Source organism: Bipolaris zeicola (genome assembly GCF_000523435.1).
Source record: "Bipolaris zeicola 26-R-13 unplaced genomic scaffold scaffold_118, whole genome shotgun sequence".
Classification (NCBI taxonomy): domain Eukaryota; kingdom Fungi; phylum Ascomycota; class Dothideomycetes; order Pleosporales; family Pleosporaceae; genus Bipolaris; species Bipolaris zeicola.
The window spans coordinates 58,567-76,393 of NW_006912167.1; the positions used below are offsets into that span (position 1 = coordinate 58,567).

Consider the following 17,827-nt stretch of genomic DNA (forward strand, 5'->3'; position numbering starts at 1 on the left):
CCACCCGCGGTGGGCTTGGCCAGGCCAGAGGCTTATCATGCCAAGTCTTGGATGGGTAGGGCTACTGTGTAGGTGGTGAAGACAACAGGCGACTCGTCCCGCGGATAATTTTGCTTAGCATCCGCCGCTCACCTCGTCCTTGGTTGCCTCGAGGCTGAGATGAGCCAACCACATTGTCGTCTTGCGACAAGCTCTTCTTGTTGCGGAATGTCACGAGCTGCCAAGATGGATAAATGGGCCTGTACCCCGAAGGCGGAATCTGGAGCTCGGAGACCAAGGGCCAGTGGATGCCATGAGCACGAACTGCTGTCTAGCTTCGATTCCATGGACAGCCTCAGACAGGCCCAGGCGGCTATTGTTGGTAATTATGAATCATTTGACAAGACGGGCATCCGAATCTGAATGAAGAGGCCGCCAGCCTCTTCTGACGGTGGTGTGGTGGGTGGTGGGTTGGGGCAGAGCTGGGGTCACTGACTTTGCCAAGCCCAGCTCGCCGGGCTGCAGCCGACAACACCAGCTGTCTCTTCCTGCACATGGCCGCCGCATCGTTCAACACCGTAACTCGACTCGGAAATTCTGCGAGGCGAGCATTCGTGCATGTCCATGCTGATAGATTAGGTCGAGGCTGAACCCGGGCGCCGAGCTGTTGGATTTAAGTTAATTGCTTCCTGGGGAAGCGAGGCATTTTGTGGGGTCGGACAATCTACTACAGCATCGCTAACTGCCGCACACCCCGCGCCCTTTGGTCTGTTAGCCGCATTGTCGTCGACTTCAATCTTGACGTCCGACGATTCTTTTGTCGGTGCAAATTGAAAATGCACCGTTGGAAGTCAGCACGCGGCGAAAGCTAATGCGACCAAGCAAGCCCGTATGCTTGACCGGCTGTACGTTGTCTGCCAATACACGCCAATTCTTGGACGGCCTTGGCCCAATCAACCTATGGACCAGCGGGGCCGTAGCCTGAGGACGCTCTGATTTATCCGAGCAAGAGTCTCGTGGTCTTGGTACCGTTAGACGCCAAGTAAGCCTCCCAAATCTGCAGCGGAGGCTGACCCGCAGAGACGGAACGTCCTTGTTGAGTGTGTACTCGTTATCATCTGACAGGGAGGCATAAGTGACAGATGAACAGCTTTGCCCCAATCAGTACACTCTACCGTGCCACTTTTCCACCGCATATTCCAGGCGCCATACACCAGGCTTGCCGCCCGCCTCTCTGGTGCCATGCAGACGACAAGGTCCAGTCGAACTATCATTCGCCACATTCCTGTAAAAAAGCACAAGCTCATTCCACAAGTGTTGGCATCATGTAAGTATAGTATCGAGCAATGGCAAAAAACAAAATTCGACCACTAGACTACGACCATTGTTGCTAGCCGTTAACACTTTATCCACGACAACGCAATGGTGACGGACTCCATTGTTTGCCACCATTCCTTGGTATGAGGCATACTGCATCATCTTTCAATCTTCTGGTGGAAGCCGGCAGCTTTGCTCAATATGATTGATGACAAGTATCCAAGTATAGACATGTTGCTTACAAGTAATCACGTAAATACAAAAACAACATCACAGTGTATTCACATACATCGTGCTCACCGGACCCCAACCAGGACCCACACCAGGGTATGGAGCGACGGCAATCTGGCATCATGATCAGCTCATGGCCTTATCCTTGGAGTGGGGCTCGTTAAGCTTCTTGACTTCTTGGTATTGAAATACTGACTTACTTATGTACCCGAGCCTTGCTTTTCCATCACAACACGGGCCTAGAGTCAGCCCAGCGTCCTCAAGCGGATGGCCTTCGTGTTTTTGACGGAAAGACTATCCGCCGGATAACAATCCGTCAATCAACGCCACCAGGCTAGCTTTGTGGCGTAGGACTATTGTTAAACAACATCTAGCACGGAACGTGTGACTGCTTGCCATGTGTGCAATGTCGGCAACTAGCTCGTAACGGCTTTGTGGAGAAGCTAGGCTACATCTGTGGGCTTAAAATCCGCAGAGGGTGGCTCTGTTCTATTGGGAAATATCTAATAGATCAGCTGTGATACCTACTTACATGCGTTGGTGGCACGCAGAAGTTTGCAATCAAGTACAGCTAATATGGGGGCCAAAACAATAGCCCAATATTGAAGCATGTGCACACTTTTCAATTACTGAATGAAACTTGGAAAGGTAGGCTACCAGATAGCACCAATGTGACCACCATACACTGGACTACATTTCCTGGTTACAGGCTTCATCGCAATACCATGCACTTTTAAGGGATGTTACAAGAACACGTGGCGACTGTCGATGGTCAAGAAAACGACGCCTTTGGATTCTTCTCCCATCACCAATAGTTGGAAGTGCACTTAGCCATGATCCCGGTCTCTTATTGCCAATCATTATAATTACTTCGTAGCAAGTATATAGCATGGCGAAATCCTAAGTATCCCTGCTTCGCCGGTAAGCAGGCCCGTGATTATTCTGGGCTAACTGACATTCTGGAAGCTCTCAATCGTTCTTCGGCGATCTACATATCCTTCCTGGGTGCCAACTAAGACGCCCCCAACCGGTTTCCTGAAACTTGGTCGTAATCACATGAGTTGTCTCGACACCATTGTTACATGATCCAACCCAGTCATCTCTCTGTTCGCCCACCCAGCTAAGGATAGCGCCGGATGCTGGGAACCGCCAACTGATAAGTACCAAACTGCAGCGAGATACAAGCCTAAGTCAGAAAATACCACGTCAGTCACCACTCTGGGTAATACGCACAACAGCATGCTTGCAGCTATCCACTGATCTGTTGCCAGAGTCAAGCCGAGCTGAGTTCCCCAAACATTCGGTACACAAGAACCCGGGATGCCTCGTATATTCCCTGCCCATACGGGCGTGCTCGGTCTTACTATCATCTCCACCAATTTGCAGTAATTATCCTGATTAGGGGCTACCAAAACAGTCACGTATGGATCGCATCACACACACATTCTTCCAACAATCATCTTCTTGATTACTGTGCAGAGTGCAGTGTCTTCTTGCATAATAGCTGGGGCAAATCCACCGCAAAGCAGTACGCAAGCTGTAGCGTCAACTACAGTCTATCAAAAAATCTACCACAGCAGTTGATAAACTCTAATCGTCCAAATTCTTCCACATACGACCATCGGCAAAATGCAGCACTGGCTCTCGTTGGATCGCCATACGTTAAGTCTTTGACCGGCGGATCAGTAGTCAGTTGGGTGACCACTGGCGAATCCCCGCTGTTGTATGTTTTTTGGGGTTACAAGAAAACTTCAAATCGTATTTTTGTTTCTTTGATCGTCCCACATTGATACTTTCTTTTGGAAGTTCTGACCACTTCACATGAAGATGAATTTGACAAGATAGAGAGACCAGGCTGACTGTGTAGCGGGGCTCGCTCGGAGATGGTACAAAGGAACGGCTAACACCCCGCATTCCCCGCCATGCATCGCGGAACGAAAGAAGCGAGCATGTACAACTGCCGAGTATGACATCGAGTATTTCAGCACTGCTTGGCTTCGACAGTGTAAGTGTATCTCAAGCTCATGAATATTCTGCAGCAGCGTCTTCATGCTATCTGTGCAACTGGATTAACATGGCACTAGACGCCCTCGCCCACGTACCATCCTATCTATGGTTTTCTCTCATAGTCGCAGTACCTCTTGTAGCGCTGCTCCATGACGCATGGATATGGCTACGGATGCCTCCAGGCCCAACACCTCTTCCATTCTTAGGCAACAAGCTGCAACTCCCCAAGTCGAAGCCATGGATCCAGTTCCAGGAATGGTCGAATGTTTACGGCCCGATATTTACCATATGGATCGGTCGTAAACCCACAATCGTCATATCGGATCCGGACATTGCTGTGGAGCTAATGGAGAAACGAAGCGCCAAATACTCGTCTCGTCCTCGCATGGTAGCTATGGGCGAGATACTGTGGGACAATGCAAGCATACTGGTCCAGCCTTACGGCAAGGAATGGAGTGTGCGAAGGAAACTACTTCACCAGGCCTTGACACCCAAAGCATTGAGGCTATACAAACCTGTGCAAACGGCAGAGGCATCACGGCTATGCTCTCAATTGTTAGAAAGCCCTGCGAGCTGGGAAAAGTTGCTTGAGCGGTTTACTTCCAGCATCGTCTTCTGTGTTGCATATGGGCACCGTATTGATTCACTCAACGCCCACGTCATCCACCAACGCTTCAAATTCATGCACGTCGCTGCATCGCTTAATGTGCCTGGAAAATACCTGGTTGAGTCGTTTCCCATTTTGAAACACATTCCTGATGGCTTGGCACCTTGGAAAGCAGATATAAAGAGCCGGGGGCGAGAAGAAGCAGCCGCAAACATGGCATTAGTCGAAACTGTGCGCTCTGATCTTGCTGAAGCAAAGAGCCAAGGCAAAGACATCCCAGACTCGCTGTGCAAGCTACTTTTAGAGCTTCGCAAGCAAGAAGACATACCACTGTCCGACCGCGACTTCTCCTACATTCCAGCATCCCTGTTCGGCGCTGGATCCGACACCACAGCTTCGACCCTCTGCACTGCTTTTCTAGCTCTCATCACACACCCTGAAACCCTACACGCAGCCCACAAGGAACTAGATGAAGTCATCGGTCCCAGCCGCACCCCAACATTCGAAGACGAACCACATCTCTCCTACATCCGCGCTTTAGTCAAGGAAGTCCTACGCTGGCGTCCCGTGGCAGTCCTCGGCGGCACACCGCACGCCTCCACAGAAGACGATTTCTACAACGGGCACTACATTCCGTCCGACACAACCGTCATCGGCAACTCGTGGGCTATCAATTTGAACGAAGAGTATTACCCTAACCCCCACCACTTTGACCCCACCCGTTTCCTCGACGAGGCGCTCGCCCAGCGCGCAAAAAACCCCACACATGTTTCGGGGAAACCGCACCCTGCAAAAGCAGGCCACTCGTCGTTTGGCTGGGGCCGGCGAATCTGTCCCGGGGCCCATTTAGCGGAAAACAGTCTCTTTATTGCCTTGTCTAAGATACTTTGGGCGTTTGATATCGTGCCTAAGCCGGGTGTGCGGTATGATATTTTCGATTATACAGAGGGTTTTAATATCAGGCCGAAGCGGTTTGAATGTGAGATTAGGGTGAGGAGTGAGGGGCATCGGGATGTGCTGAGGAGGGAGTTGAGGGATGCGGAAGGTGTACTTGAGAGGTTTACGCCGTTTGATGAATGAAGGGGGGAATGTTGGATGATAGTCACGACTCTACGGTGTAGGAAATAAAGACTTGATACGGTATTGAACAATCGTAGCATCTTTGATTCATCGCCATGGTATCCAAACTAGAGCTATGTACTATATATATCCGCAAGACCTAAATCGCGCAGTGCCTAAACAAAGCAAACAAACGCCCCTAAAACTTGATGTCACCTTGGACAGAGATACATCCAAGGATATAAACGCCATCGCCATGCAGTTGAAAATCTCGTAAAACAGGAAAACGAAAAAAAGAAGAAAAAATCATCACGACCCAAACGCAACAGCAACAGCAACAGCCAGCACAACCGCCAACAGGTTCCCCCTCTCCATAGCCCCGGATCCCGTACTCTGCACCAAGGCCTCATCGCTCACACTCTTCCTGCCAACAATCGAGCCGACAACGCCATTCGCACGATCGACATTATCAATCGCAGGGCCCATGTTGAAAAAGTCAACAAGGACGAAATTCGCAGGCTTGCCATACACACCCGTGCACTCGTCCAGGGCCACGCCCATGGCCCCAAATCCCGTCGCGCCATTCGTAACATTAGCGTACGTCTCGTTGGGCGACTGGATGCCGAAGATTTGGTTCTGGTACAGGAAGTGGTTTTGGAGGAACATGCGGCCGGACTGGGCTGCTGCGTCGGGGGAGCCGAGGCCCGTGGGGCGGTTTGGGGTGCACGAGTAGTTGGACGGGTCGACGTTTTCAAAGTCGTTTTCGAAGATGAAGGTGAATTCGTCCATGAGGTAGGGGTATTGGGGTGAGGCGCCTTCGGAGAGCGAGGCGACAAAGGTCATGAGGCGTGTGTTGTTGCCGATGAGGGCGTCGAGGGTAGGCCAGGTTTGCGGGAGAACAGAGGTAGAGGGTGGAGTGTAGGCGAGCTTGTCGATGCCTGAAGTGCTGAATATCGTGCCTAGGTCGGAGGTGGAGGCGCTGTCAGAGTTTACAAGGAGGACGGTTACGACGTCGTTTGGGTTGGCGTCCATCCAGGTTTTGATCTCACCGAGCCAGTCTTCGAGTGTACCGGCGTCGAGCAGGTCGCAGCTGCTGTGGCAGAGATGCCATTGTGCCAAGCCAGAGTCGTTGGACTTGTGGAGTTGGGCGCTGAGTAACCGTACGCCAGCGTCAAGCTGAACAGTGGTGTTGTAGTATTGGTTTCCCGATGTGGAAAAGGATGTTTCTTCGTTTCGGAGAAAGGGTGAGTCGTGTGCGCCGAGGAAGGTGATGTTGTTATATGGCCGGCTGCATAGGTCGGGCGAGTTGTTGCAGGTGTTCTGGGCAGAGGCCGATGTGTAGAACATGGACAGCATGGCCGAGGCCTGCAGTAATATGCTTCTTGAGAACATGATGATTGTTGTGTGCAAATGTGTTCCAAGTCTTACGTAGAGTCCAGCTCAAATAGTTGTAGGTCGTTGTGTTGTTCGTTGTCAATCGCAAATTCGTAAGTCGTGAATGCCCGAACCAAACAAACCGACTATTCGTTGTCCGTGCAAAAATCTTGTATGTAGATGTCGTTGAAAGAAGAAAGTTAAAAAGGCGTTAATGGGTTATATGTCAAAGAAAGCTGGGGCAACGTTGACTACTACAGCGTTACGTAGCTCGTCTCAGCCCAGCCACCCAAGGCCACATGCAATAATTATGGAAACAGCTGAGCACTCGGGTACGAGGAGAAAAAAGAGTGGCGCCGTTGGAGCCTCCACTAATCGTAGAGAAAGACATGCATTAGTGGAGCCTCACTAGCCTTTGACAAGACGTTCGGTCCCTCCAAGTTGCCTGCACAGCCTACAAAGGCCGCGAGTGCGAGGCGGTTTCATGCGTCGTCAGCGCCGGGCCATTCGAAAGGGCGCTGACGCTCAAACGCCACCGAAACGAACGCTGCTGCATACTGACTGGTGACTGAAAATTTTGGCCTGTTCCTACATGCAGCTTTCTCAGCTTGGAAAGCGGAATATTGCCGTTCAGAAGAAGAAGAAAAGGCTGAATATCCAAGAGGGTTACGCGGCGCAAGGCTGGTAGTGATGTCAAAGACATGTGGAGGATAGTAGTAGCAGCCATCTATTGTTGGAGTGGCGCGCGCTACAGTGCCGAGTGCCGTGACTCGTGCATTCGGCAACCTTGTCTCCCGGTACCGTCGATCTTCCGCCCTGTCACCCTGTCCCCGTTGCCGTGATGGACACTGCAACTGATACTTAGGGTTCCGCATCATAACTCTAATTCAAGGTAGTAGATCTAGCGACGGACAGCTGCGAAGCTTGTATCATGGCATCGCGCCAGGCCATCTCAGCTGTCCGTCATCTAGCCTGACCTCCGAGCCTCCGCCACGTACGAGTAGGCTGGGAAAAACAATCGTTGTCCTACCAACCTCTCAGCAACGGATTGTCAATATTATTCAGCCTCCATCTCCACAATATTCTCCAGTTTCCACGCGTCCTTATCCTCCGCAGTCCAATCGCCCGCTGCCCCAAGACGACTTCATCACGTCACCACAACAACAACAACCACCTCCTCCAGCCATTTGTATTGTACGGTCCTCGCCATGGTGACCCTCCGCGCGCCGTCTTCGCTCCCCGCAACTGAAGCCTCCGCTTCAATCTCACCGCCCCAGTTGTCGTGGCTGTCAGGCTCGTGGAATGTGACGCACTCCACACTACCCATGTGGAAGAAGAACCGCAACGTCCGCATCACATACACGCCTGTTGCATCCACCACACCGCCGCAGATTGATGATGTGGTCACATACCAGGGTCTGAATTCGGATGCGCTCAAGACGGTGCATGGCGTCGATAAGCCCTTTGATGTGCCCAACACCGCACCGCCAGCTGGTGCAGAGGGAGGAGCAGGCGACGTCGCTAGTCTGGGGTACAACTGGCGTGGCAAGGGATGGCTGGTGATTGCGACAAGCAAATGGGAGATACTAGGCTATGGCGACGAACAAGGCACCGGCAACAGCTGGGTCGTTACCTACTTTGCCAAGACTCTGTTTACACCTGCAGGTATAGACTTCTACTCGCGCAAGGGCAGCCTGGCGCCCCAAACAATCAACGACATCAAGGCCGCGCTCGCTGGGCTTGGCGGTGATGTTGCCAAATTGGCAGGACAGATATTCGAGGTTAAAATGGATGCTGACACGAGTGGCTGAGCCTACAGTAAAGGGGAACTGAGATACACACGTCCATGGATAGAGCTAGATACCCAGGCATAGAGCCTCTACACGAAACTTTAATAATGTAATCCATCCATCTACATCAAACCACCTGAGAGAAATCTGCTCAAAGACTTGAAATTTATGGTAAAACACATTGAAACACGACAGTCCTTCCACCACGGCTTTGAAAACATTCCAGACCCCCGATTGCCTCGTCACAACTGCCCCCTCCCTTAGTCAAGCAGGTTCGTATAAGGAGTTTGACTGGTATGATGTGCTGCAATACTCGCATAATCGCTTCTCGGCTGACTCTGGCCTGGTTGAATCTGCGGCTCAGCATCAAGGTCAATGAGCAAGTCGGTGTCCATCTCAAGCCATTCTGCCTTAACTGGTGGAGTTGAGATGAGGGTCGTTCCCGAGCGTGTGGTCGAGAAAGCCATTCCATAATTAGAACTTCTAGGAACATCAAGTTTGGTTTCGAGGCTCAAGTTCTGTATGTTGGAGCGTGATCCACTACTGGAAGCAGCTCCTCTCGGTCCCACTTTCAAGACAGGCTTGATACCATCGCTTCGACGTTCGCACATATGGCACCTGCATGGATCACAACACTCGGCTGTCGAACGTTAGTAAAGGCGTCTTACATAAGCTCGGAAAAAGTTCAAACGTACCAACGCAGGGATGACCACATCTCTCTACACGCCTAGCACACTTTTGTGTACAATTGATCCTATCGTGCTCGAAGCTAGCACAGGTTAGTCTGGATATTTAAGATATCGCAAAAAGAACACCTACGGGTGGCATGTGTACGGACAACGATGTCCGCATGGCAATACTCCGTCGCACTTGGCGTCGCAACCGCCCTTGATGAGTTCAAAGTCACCAGGATCTTCACACCACACCTTGCGCCCGTGGTTGCTGCATACAAGGGGGAGGTGGTACCCCACTCGTCGCTCCTGGCCAGCCTTGACCTTTGGCTTTTTGTTCTTGAACATGATTTCGACCACGCTGCCCCATATACTACTCTGACTAGCCAGAAGCTCGGCATTCCCGAATATGTAAAACCCACGTTTTGCTCGAGACAACGCCACGCATGCGCGATTCTCAGAGCTGAGAAAGCCGATGTTATTCTTCTTGTTGGATCGAACCAGGGAGAGTAGTACAATATCATTCTCCTCGCCTTGGTAGCTGTCGACAGTGACGACTTGGATGCCTCGATAAACTCCCAAGTTTGGGTTCATTCTTATAAGTTGGGCTATTTGTCTTCTTTGGCCATTGTAGAATGTCAGGATTGTGATCTTGGTAGCATCAACACCGTTGAGAACCAAGTAATCGAGAAATTGAACCACCATCGCCGCTTCCCGTGCATTGTATGAAGACATGTAGATGTCACGGTCCTCTGGCCATTCGTGACAGAAGAAAAAACTGTTGTTTCCGCCCATCCCTTCAACCGGTGGACGATGGTCAATGTTTTCCACATTTGGATGGTCTTTGAGCTTGTCTTCGTAGATTGGGCATAAGAGACGCCGTATTTCTGGTATCATGCGACGCTGGCGCGTCAACGTGTCGAACACAATATTGTTCCGAACTAGGCGCTCGAAAAGCGACAAGTTTAAAAAGTATGGCTCGTCTTCAAAGGCCCGTACCTGAGTATGAGGACGCAGCTGCTGGTGATCGCCAACCAAGATTAGATGCTCGAGGCTAGGGAAGCAGGCTGCAGTCACAGGCGCTTCGAGAGTCTCAGCTGCTTCTTCTACAATACACAAGCGCGGATGAAGGCTAGATAGAAGAGCCCGGTACTTTGCGAGACCTGTAGTTGTGCATCCAATAATACGTGCACCGCGCAGGATACGTGCGTTCTCTTCGAACACTCCGATCTTGCGTTGTACAACATTATCATGGTAGATCTTTGCAATCTTGCGAATTTCCGTTGCAATTATTCGCTTCACTTCCCGTTTGAAAAAGTTATAGATCGCACCTCGGTCAGCCGTACGGATCGTGTAAAGATCATTCTTCTTGCGCAAGATGTCCCGAATATCAGCATTACTCAAAGAGGTACCAGTACCCTTGAAGTTATCGCTGATTTCAATGACAGGTCCACGAAGAGCTTCGATATCGTCATCATCCTGTGCTACCGCTTCTGCCTCAAGTTCCTGCAATTGTTCGATTTCAAAATCTTGTTCTTCATAGTCCCAGTCGAGATCCTCAGGGAGAGTAGGTCTGTCGCACGGCACAAGACATCTGCCAAGCCATTGTTCTATCAGAATGCCTGGATGGTTGGATGACGAGATCCCTATGGCGTCTTGTGAGTCCATCTCCAGTGATTCTGCCTGCTTCTGAGTAATCAGCTCAAACTTTAAGAGCAAACTGTGATCAAGTGGCCCTTTGTTGGCTTCAATAGGAGCGAGCAATTTCTGGCATTCGGTTGTCAAGCTTTTGATCTTGCCAGACGCTTTCTTCTTGATACTGCTGCCACTCCCTTTTTGCTGTGGTGTCCTTGATTTGACTTCGAAAAGTGTCTGCTTCTTTATATCGTTGTCCTTGCTCCTTCCTCCTAGCCGTATGTAATTTGGTTCGAATACGGATGTGTGTCGTAATAGTTGGTCAAGAGCATGATTCGTCTGCGCGGTGACGATGATAGGCGCGTCTTTCTTGCGCAAATTATCGCGAGCGATTTGCAGAGCGACAACAGATACGAACGTTTTTCCTGTACCGGGAGGGCCTTGTACGATAGCCAACTCGCTTGTGAGCATACGCTTCAGTGCTCTGCTCTGCGATTCGTCAAGGAAATGAGAAGACGCTGCAGGCCAATTCTGGAGCACATTGACATTCTCATAGTCCTCAGCATCCTCCATGCTGACAAGAGAGCTAAGATTTGTATATGGGTTGTGCTGGATGTAAGCAGGAGGGTCAACCTCCTTCTGGGCGTACACAAGGTACTTTGATAGCATGAATGGCTCCCTCATCAGTTGCTGCAAAGCCAATAGCGTATGCCTGTTTGCCTCGAAGAAGCTGGCTCTAGACTCTACCATGATCCATTTGCGCATAGGGTCGATCTCTTGATCTTCGGGTCGAGCAAAGAACAAGTCGATCGTGGGTGGGTTTTGTTCCAATGCACTGATGGGACGCGCTGCGACAATGGCAAGAACACACTGTGTCTTAAAGGCATCATCTGTGGGAGACAATGCGACAAGTGATCCAGTGATGAGGCGCTTCGACTGCCCCCATCTATAGTATGTTAGCTGTGAATACACTCTGGTCGTACTGCAACCCACCTGACATGCTTCTTGGCCCGTCCGAGTGAGAATGCAACTCTTGTCGCCAAGCCTCTGGGGGATAGTACAAGCGACTTGATGTAGACGGATTCATAGATGCCGATGCTTTGGTTCTGATACTCTGCTTCGTCTTTGAAAGGGTCGGTGCGGACCTCATCAATAGCCTCCCGGAGAGGACGAATAGTGTCTTCGCGCAGTAGCTCATACAAGGTTCTCAAGTAGTCTTCTATGTCATCGTATGCACCCTCTACCTTGTGTGGGCGAACGTGATCGTTTAGTTCGATCAGTGATTCGCTGTTGGTGAAGCCGGACTTGTCACGTAGGACTTCGGAAGAGTTTGGAATCTCAGGTTGCTGAAGCCATGCCCCACCGATAACTGGCCTCTTGGCGCGCTCAAAATACTCGTAAATCTCGTTGCTGTTACGGGATGTGCCAGATATGAGAATGTTCTCGTCGAGCAGAGAGCTCTCTGGGAGGGAGTGAGAGTCCATCTCCGCTTCTAACATATGATCAGCACGTGTTCTCCTGATTTTAGGATGCTGAAAATCGAGGCGACTCTTGGGTTAGAAGCAGCGGGAATACAACAACTGGCATGCGTTTTTGGTGTTGTCTGAAAGAGAGCGAACTCACCACTCCCTGCCATTTCGCCCAGGCTTGCATAGACATTGGCAGAATTTGTTTTGGGACCCCTGCGAGAAGCCGCGCTACGACTTCCCGAGTGGCTGACACGATTTGACCTTTTTCCAGAGCGGCGTACCATGTTTGTCTAGCAACTGTCTGGCTGTATGGACAAGCCAAGGACTGCGTTGAACAAGACGGCGATACACGGCAGTTGAAGCTGTTTGGGGTTGATGATGCTCACGCTCGCCGGCTTGGAATTTAAGACTCAGTTGTGAAGTGTTGTTTGCCATGACCTCGTCCGCAGACTAGGAAGGCACAGCGTCGTCGTAGCAAACAGAACGCGTCACGTGATATGTGAGACATGCGAGACATGCGAGTCCAATAGCTGTAAGAAGCACGGGGTGGCTGATTTGTGAGAAACTTGTGGCACAAACATCATAAATTAGAATTATGCCCTAAGATCAGACTTCAAAATCAATGTCATAAACAAGATGGGTGATGGCAGGGGAGTTGACCAGCGGTGTGAAGGGACAAACAAAACGGAGTTTGGTACACTTTGATGACTACTGGAAAGCTCAATACCGAAACCAGTTGTACATCTCTTACTTGAATAGTCTTCTACTTGAACACACTGGGGACTGTTGAAAAGGGAATTAATAGAAGCATAGATGACTTAACGTTCAGGTTCTCGGGTCCCGGAAGACCGTTCTCGGACGATGAATATTGCTTAGGAGGGCAAACAGGTACAGACATCCGGGTGTCTACGGAATTGACCAAAGGATGTAAGCTGTACATGCCAAGCATATTAACGAATGTTTGTGTATGGCCACGCCATCTCAGTTGTGTGTAGTAGAGCATTGCAGGTAATGAGACGTGGGTTGTAGTGCTGTGTGCAAAAGATTTCTGGCGTCAGCAACGATGGGGTCTAGGTTTGGAAGCACGGCATGAGTGGGCTGATATGTATTTTACTGAGTTGATTAGCAAAGACTAGCAGACGGCAGTCGTGCGAACACCTGGATTGCATCTTTGGCGCAACACGGTATGGGGATGGTCGCTTGTCGCTAGACGCATTTTTGGCTGCAGGAAGCGGGTCGTGCTCTAGAAACTTCCTGCGCGTGCCATCCGAACCCTGGATGCCATGACCGACACATGCAGCAATAGAAATTATGTATGTTTGTATTACAGTAGAGTATACTGATAAACCTGACTCTTCCGGTCGACAGGATAACAAGCAAGTATCTTGTTGAAAACCAGCCTGGACGGCGCAACAGCAGTCCGAGGGGAAGTCGTGTCCGCATAACGTCATCCCGCATATAATGCCGGACAGGACAGGGGCCAGGGCAAAGCCAAGTGCACATGTCAGCATGTTAGTTGGGTCGGGGCAATATGAGCGAGGGATTAATAGCATGCATATGGTTTGGTGTAGAATGCGTACGTCTACAGTAGAATGGTAGAGAAGGTGCTTGCAGCTGGGCCCTTGACGTCGAGACCAGGAAATGCTCGACGCGGGACATGCGGGTCGACGCGGAGATGCCGTCGCAGGCTCGCAGTTGGGCATGAAGATCTCAGCGGGCGGAGGATTGAGCGAGGACAGAGGGTCGGTCGAGGCCTGGGGCGTGTCGATCGGGCCGCTTCAAGTTGGGCCTGGGTTTGGATCGAGGTGGTGTTCCTGGGGCCGTCGTTCGACATCAGGTAGCGACTGGGGGCAGCGGCTCCAGGTGCCTGACATGTGTCCGGAGGGGTGGGACATGGCTGGTTCGGTGTAGTGCGAACGCGCGGTACCGACTCGAGCTGGCGGTAATGGTGGCAGCCTTTGTTCGCATCTGTGCTGGCTGGGCTGAGCGTGACTGACGACAGCTGACAGGCCCCGTCTCAGACAGCACGGCGTGGCCTCAACACCACGGCCGCAAAATCTCTTCTGCTCACCCTCACGCTCGCCGGCGAGGCCCTTCCAGCCGGCAGTGCACATGGCGGGCGGGCTGCTGCGAGCTGGGCCAAAAGGGCAGCGTCTGCCGCCGCGATTGGGCACAAAGGGCAGGATGCATCCTGGTGATCAGGGAGGGTGGTTTGGCGTAGCGTGGAGGTTACGTCATGGGCATTTTGAGCGCGCGCCCGACCTTGGTCTTGTTACCCACCCCACTACATGCATGCCCACCACGCACTCCAACTGGGCCCGTCTTCTCGATAACGTCAGGCCACGGCACAGCCTATTCTTCATTACCTTGCCCGCCCTCTTCTTTTCTTCCCACCCGCCCCCGTCTCCTTTTCCCAGCTCATCCGCACTCAGTCGCGCCTGAGAAAGAGAGAGACAGAGAGAGTGGCTCACCACCCCGCGCCATAGCCACACTCACCACTCACCACCACCACACCACTGTTATTACTTCGACTACTTACCGCCCCCCCCCTCTACATCCCCTCCCCTGAAGTCGCTTGCTTGCTGCTCACCGGCGCAATGTCGCGACGCTACCCCACCGCAGAGCTCTATGAAGAGCGAGAGCGCGACTTCTACCGCAACGGCAACCGCAGTGACCGCAACTATGACGAGCTCGACTTCGAGTTGCGCCGCAGTGGTGTAGGCGCTGACCCCCGCCGCAGCATGCCTGACTTCTTGCGCGAAGACTACAATCGCCCAACCGCTGGTCCGCTGGTAATGCGAGGCCGTGACGACGACAGCTTCTCTAGGTCTGGACCCCGCAGTGCTCGTGGTTTTGACGATGACGTACGCTCGACTCGCAGCCGTCCCCCACCACCAGCCTCGTCAGTGCGCGAGGTTGAGCGCGACGACATCACAATCCGACGCCGCGAGCAGTCGCGCGGTCCCCCCGAGCGTGATGACATCGTCTTCCGCCGTGGTGATGGGCCCCCGGTCCGATCCGTCAGCCGACCTGCCCCACGTCAGGTGGATGATGACGAAGTGCGTTTCCGAGGCCGCACTAGCGACGACATCGACATCCGCGCTTCTCGCAGCGAGATCAGTCGCCATGGCCGCGACGTGTCTGCTGAGCGAGGCTCTATCCGCTTCCAGGAAAAAGACGGCAACTTTGAGATTCGTGCAAACCGCCGAGAATTCAGCCGTGATGGTAGGGACACCAGCAGAGAACGGAGTTCCTTGACAATCCGAGGCCGCGAAAGGAGTCTTCCACCTCCAGCACGCAACCGCGGCGAGCTGGTTGCTCGCGAGCGCGAGGAGTTTGTCATCCGTCGCCCCCGCGCAGAATCCCCGCCTCAGAACAACCGCGAAGTCATAAGAGACGAGATCATCATCAGACGCAAGGAAGAGCGTGCTCCTACCCCTTCGCCTTCTCCATCTCCGCCTCCCCCACCTCCACCGCCAGCTCCAGAACCAGAAATCCGCCCTCCCATCATTCAGGAGATCATCACCCACCACAGGCACATTGACCACGGTAAGTTGTGCACTTGCAAGATCCAGGTTTGGTACTGACTGTTTTGTAGGTGTCGTCAGAGCACGCTCCCCAACACCTCCTCCCCCACCGGCGCCTCCATCTCCTCCCCCACCAGTAAACGAGACCCTCGAGATTGAGATCAACCGCAGAGAGTATGTATGCCGTCTGGATACCACACACACAACTGCTAACACACGTCTAGAAGCCACAGCCGTGGACGTGGAAGGAGCGCCTTCGAGGAGCTTGACATTGACATCAACCTTAACCACCAGCATGTACGTCATTTAAATTCTTGTATCGGCTATGATCAAAACACTGACTGTGATAACCAGGGCGCCGTCAAGCAACGCAAGAAGGACATGTGGACCGAAATCACCAAAGATTTGGTCATCAGGGAGGCCATCGACTCGATGGGCTACGCATGCGAGGAAACAGATGACTTCTTCTACGTGATGGAGTATCTCAGATACGTAAGTTATGGAACAAGTCGAAGAGATGGCAGGTTGCTAACGCTACACAGGAGGACGTGCTGCACCTGGTAGAGCTCTCGGATGAAATCCGCCGCAAGCGCAAGAGCCGCATCCGGGAGATTGAAATTGAGCGCAAATCCATCCACAGCTCTAGGCCGACATCGGGCTACGACGAGCGGTACTACGAAACTGATCTACACTTTGACAGCCGCCGCAGCCGATACCACTAGAGGGCGGGTGTGAGAGCAGTTATTTGCATGATTTTCTTTGCTTGCCGGATCTGCGGGTTGAAGACTACTAGTCTTAAGCCAGTATTTGGGTCCACGACAATGCAGTCCACTTGTGTCGGCGAGTGGACTGCTCACTCGATCAAGGCGTTGTTGCAATGTCTCTGGGTTGCCGACACAGGACCTGGACGCTCCAGCACGCTTTGGTGGGAAAAGTCTCACTGTGACGCGGAACGACTTACAAGATTTCTACAGTCTGCAACGAGGATATAGCCTGTATGGACTAATGACTTGATGATTATGACGAGCATACCCGGGGTGGAGAAGGAAGAGAGGTTTCGTGTTTTCTTTGGGACGATGATGCCGATGACGATGGGGTTTCAATTCTGGCGCGGGGCACTAGGGTTTATGAGCATGGATGAATGAATCGGGTACGGAGGTACATAATTCTATTTCTGCTTTGAACGAATTCACGACTTGTTGGCATTAGCACGTGTGTAAAGTTGTGTGCAGTGCTCTGTGAAGGTACTATGAATAGAAGGCCATGATTGCCAATACGATGGGATGTGGGGGTCAATCAGGCTGTATAGCGGGCGGCTTGCTTTTTCGGTGGAGGGGCAGTGGCAGTGCTGGATGCAGCGAGCGGCAAGGGGCTGGCGCGCACGATCAGACCACAAGTTCATTGAACAGAATGGCCGTGGCTTGTCTGTCGCAAAGCCATCAGCCCGAGTGGCTAGTATTCCACTCGCGGCCACTGCAACCTCTATTCGTCGTCGCAGTCCATGCATCACCATGCCGCCGTCGGGTGCTGCTAAAAATATACGCGCGTATCATTGTCTTGTCCTGTCCTGTCTCTTCCCCAACACCCAGGCCGCCAAAGGCAACTAACCAGCCAGTCGCATGAAGCCGCGCCCCCTTGCTTCATCCCCATCCCACGGGCGCTTCGCACCACAGCAACAAAGCAGTAGCAGCAGCAGCAACATGGTACTGCATTGCCCACTTTTTTTTTACGAGAAAAAAGTCCCGAGGCACACATGCAGCACGCACATACGCAACACATTACAGCCAATGCCCAGCGTAATCTGCCTACTTACCCGTTCCCCACTTACCCTTAAGCGCCCGCCCTCACCACCTACCACCCCGACTTATCCGCCCACCCACCCAATACAAGGCTGTAAACGCCCCCCTCGCCCATCGTTTGACACCGTGCAGGCATGCTGACTAGACTGGGGGGTTCTTTTCTTGTTCACCTCTACACTGCATTCGTTGGCTATGCGTGCATTGCGACTGGCCTCTGGACCCGCGTTTCAGGGTGCGAGGAAAGCGTGTGTGTGTGTGATGGGTGGTGTTGTTGGCCCCCTCCCCCCCGCCGCCGGGCCATGTGGGCTTCGGAAGATGAAGTTTTGTCCCGGTTTGGGTTGGGTATGTGTGTGTGTGTGTGT

The 17,827-nt window shown here is 52.2% G+C and overlaps 9 protein-coding genes across 9 annotated transcripts; 5 read left to right on the forward strand and 4 right to left on the reverse strand.

Annotated features, from left to right (window-relative positions):
- Window positions 1-3,601: 3,601 nt before the first annotated feature.
- On the forward strand, window positions 3,602-5,221 carry COCCADRAFT_6494 (uncharacterized protein; the record flags this gene model as incomplete). The annotated part of the gene is made up of 1 exon (XM_007715840.1): window positions 3,602-5,221. One exon carries the CDS (start codon window positions 3,602-3,604, stop codon window positions 5,219-5,221), a length of 1,620 nt encoding a protein of 539 aa, XP_007714030.1.
- A 288-nt stretch (window positions 5,222-5,509) lies between these two features.
- COCCADRAFT_6495 (uncharacterized protein) lies at window positions 5,510-6,592 on the reverse strand (the record flags this gene model as incomplete). The annotated part of the gene is made up of 1 exon (XM_007715841.1): window positions 5,510-6,592. The coding sequence occupies one exon, from the start codon at window positions 6,590-6,592 to the stop codon at window positions 5,510-5,512; it is 1,083 nt and encodes a 360-aa protein (XP_007714031.1).
- A 1,190-nt stretch (window positions 6,593-7,782) lies between these two features.
- Window positions 7,783-8,385, forward strand: COCCADRAFT_27672 (uncharacterized protein; the record flags this gene model as incomplete). Its single annotated transcript, XM_007715849.1, has 1 exon — window positions 7,783-8,385. The coding sequence occupies one exon, from the start codon at window positions 7,783-7,785 to the stop codon at window positions 8,383-8,385; it is 603 nt and encodes a 200-aa protein (XP_007714039.1).
- A 239-nt stretch (window positions 8,386-8,624) lies between these two features.
- Window positions 8,625-12,154, reverse strand: COCCADRAFT_6497 (uncharacterized protein; the record flags this gene model as incomplete). Its single annotated transcript, XM_007715842.1, has 4 exons — window positions 8,625-9,004; window positions 9,060-9,133; window positions 9,184-11,616; window positions 11,664-12,154. The coding sequence occupies 4 exons, from the start codon at window positions 12,152-12,154 to the stop codon at window positions 8,625-8,627; spliced, it is 3,378 nt and encodes a 1,125-aa protein (XP_007714032.1).
- A 435-nt stretch (window positions 12,155-12,589) lies between these two features.
- Window positions 12,590-13,037, reverse strand: COCCADRAFT_38292 (uncharacterized protein; the record flags this gene model as incomplete). Its single annotated transcript, XM_007715862.1, has 3 exons — window positions 12,590-12,704; window positions 12,752-12,850; window positions 12,907-13,037. 3 exons carry the CDS (start codon window positions 13,035-13,037, stop codon window positions 12,590-12,592), a joined length of 345 nt encoding a protein of 114 aa, XP_007714052.1.
- Window positions 13,038-13,209: 172 nt separating this feature from the next.
- COCCADRAFT_100699 (uncharacterized protein) lies at window positions 13,210-13,590 on the reverse strand (the record flags this gene model as incomplete). The annotated part of the gene is made up of 1 exon (XM_007715863.1): window positions 13,210-13,590. The coding sequence occupies one exon, from the start codon at window positions 13,588-13,590 to the stop codon at window positions 13,210-13,212; it is 381 nt and encodes a 126-aa protein (XP_007714053.1).
- A 141-nt stretch (window positions 13,591-13,731) lies between these two features.
- COCCADRAFT_38293 (uncharacterized protein) lies at window positions 13,732-14,135 on the forward strand (the record flags this gene model as incomplete). Its single annotated transcript, XM_007715864.1, has 2 exons — window positions 13,732-13,881; window positions 13,923-14,135. 2 exons carry the CDS (start codon window positions 13,732-13,734, stop codon window positions 14,133-14,135), a joined length of 363 nt encoding a protein of 120 aa, XP_007714054.1.
- Window positions 14,136-14,736: 601 nt separating this feature from the next.
- Window positions 14,737-16,388, forward strand: COCCADRAFT_100740 (uncharacterized protein; the record flags this gene model as incomplete). Its single annotated transcript, XM_007715865.1, has 5 exons — window positions 14,737-15,688; window positions 15,738-15,840; window positions 15,891-15,963; window positions 16,021-16,158; window positions 16,209-16,388. 5 exons carry the CDS (start codon window positions 14,737-14,739, stop codon window positions 16,386-16,388), a joined length of 1,446 nt encoding a protein of 481 aa, XP_007714055.1.
- A 99-nt stretch (window positions 16,389-16,487) lies between these two features.
- On the forward strand, window positions 16,488-16,658 carry COCCADRAFT_100770 (uncharacterized protein; the record flags this gene model as incomplete). Its single annotated transcript, XM_007715866.1, has 1 exon — window positions 16,488-16,658. The coding sequence occupies one exon, from the start codon at window positions 16,488-16,490 to the stop codon at window positions 16,656-16,658; it is 171 nt and encodes a 56-aa protein (XP_007714056.1).
- Between the last annotated feature and the right edge of the window lie 1,169 nt (window positions 16,659-17,827).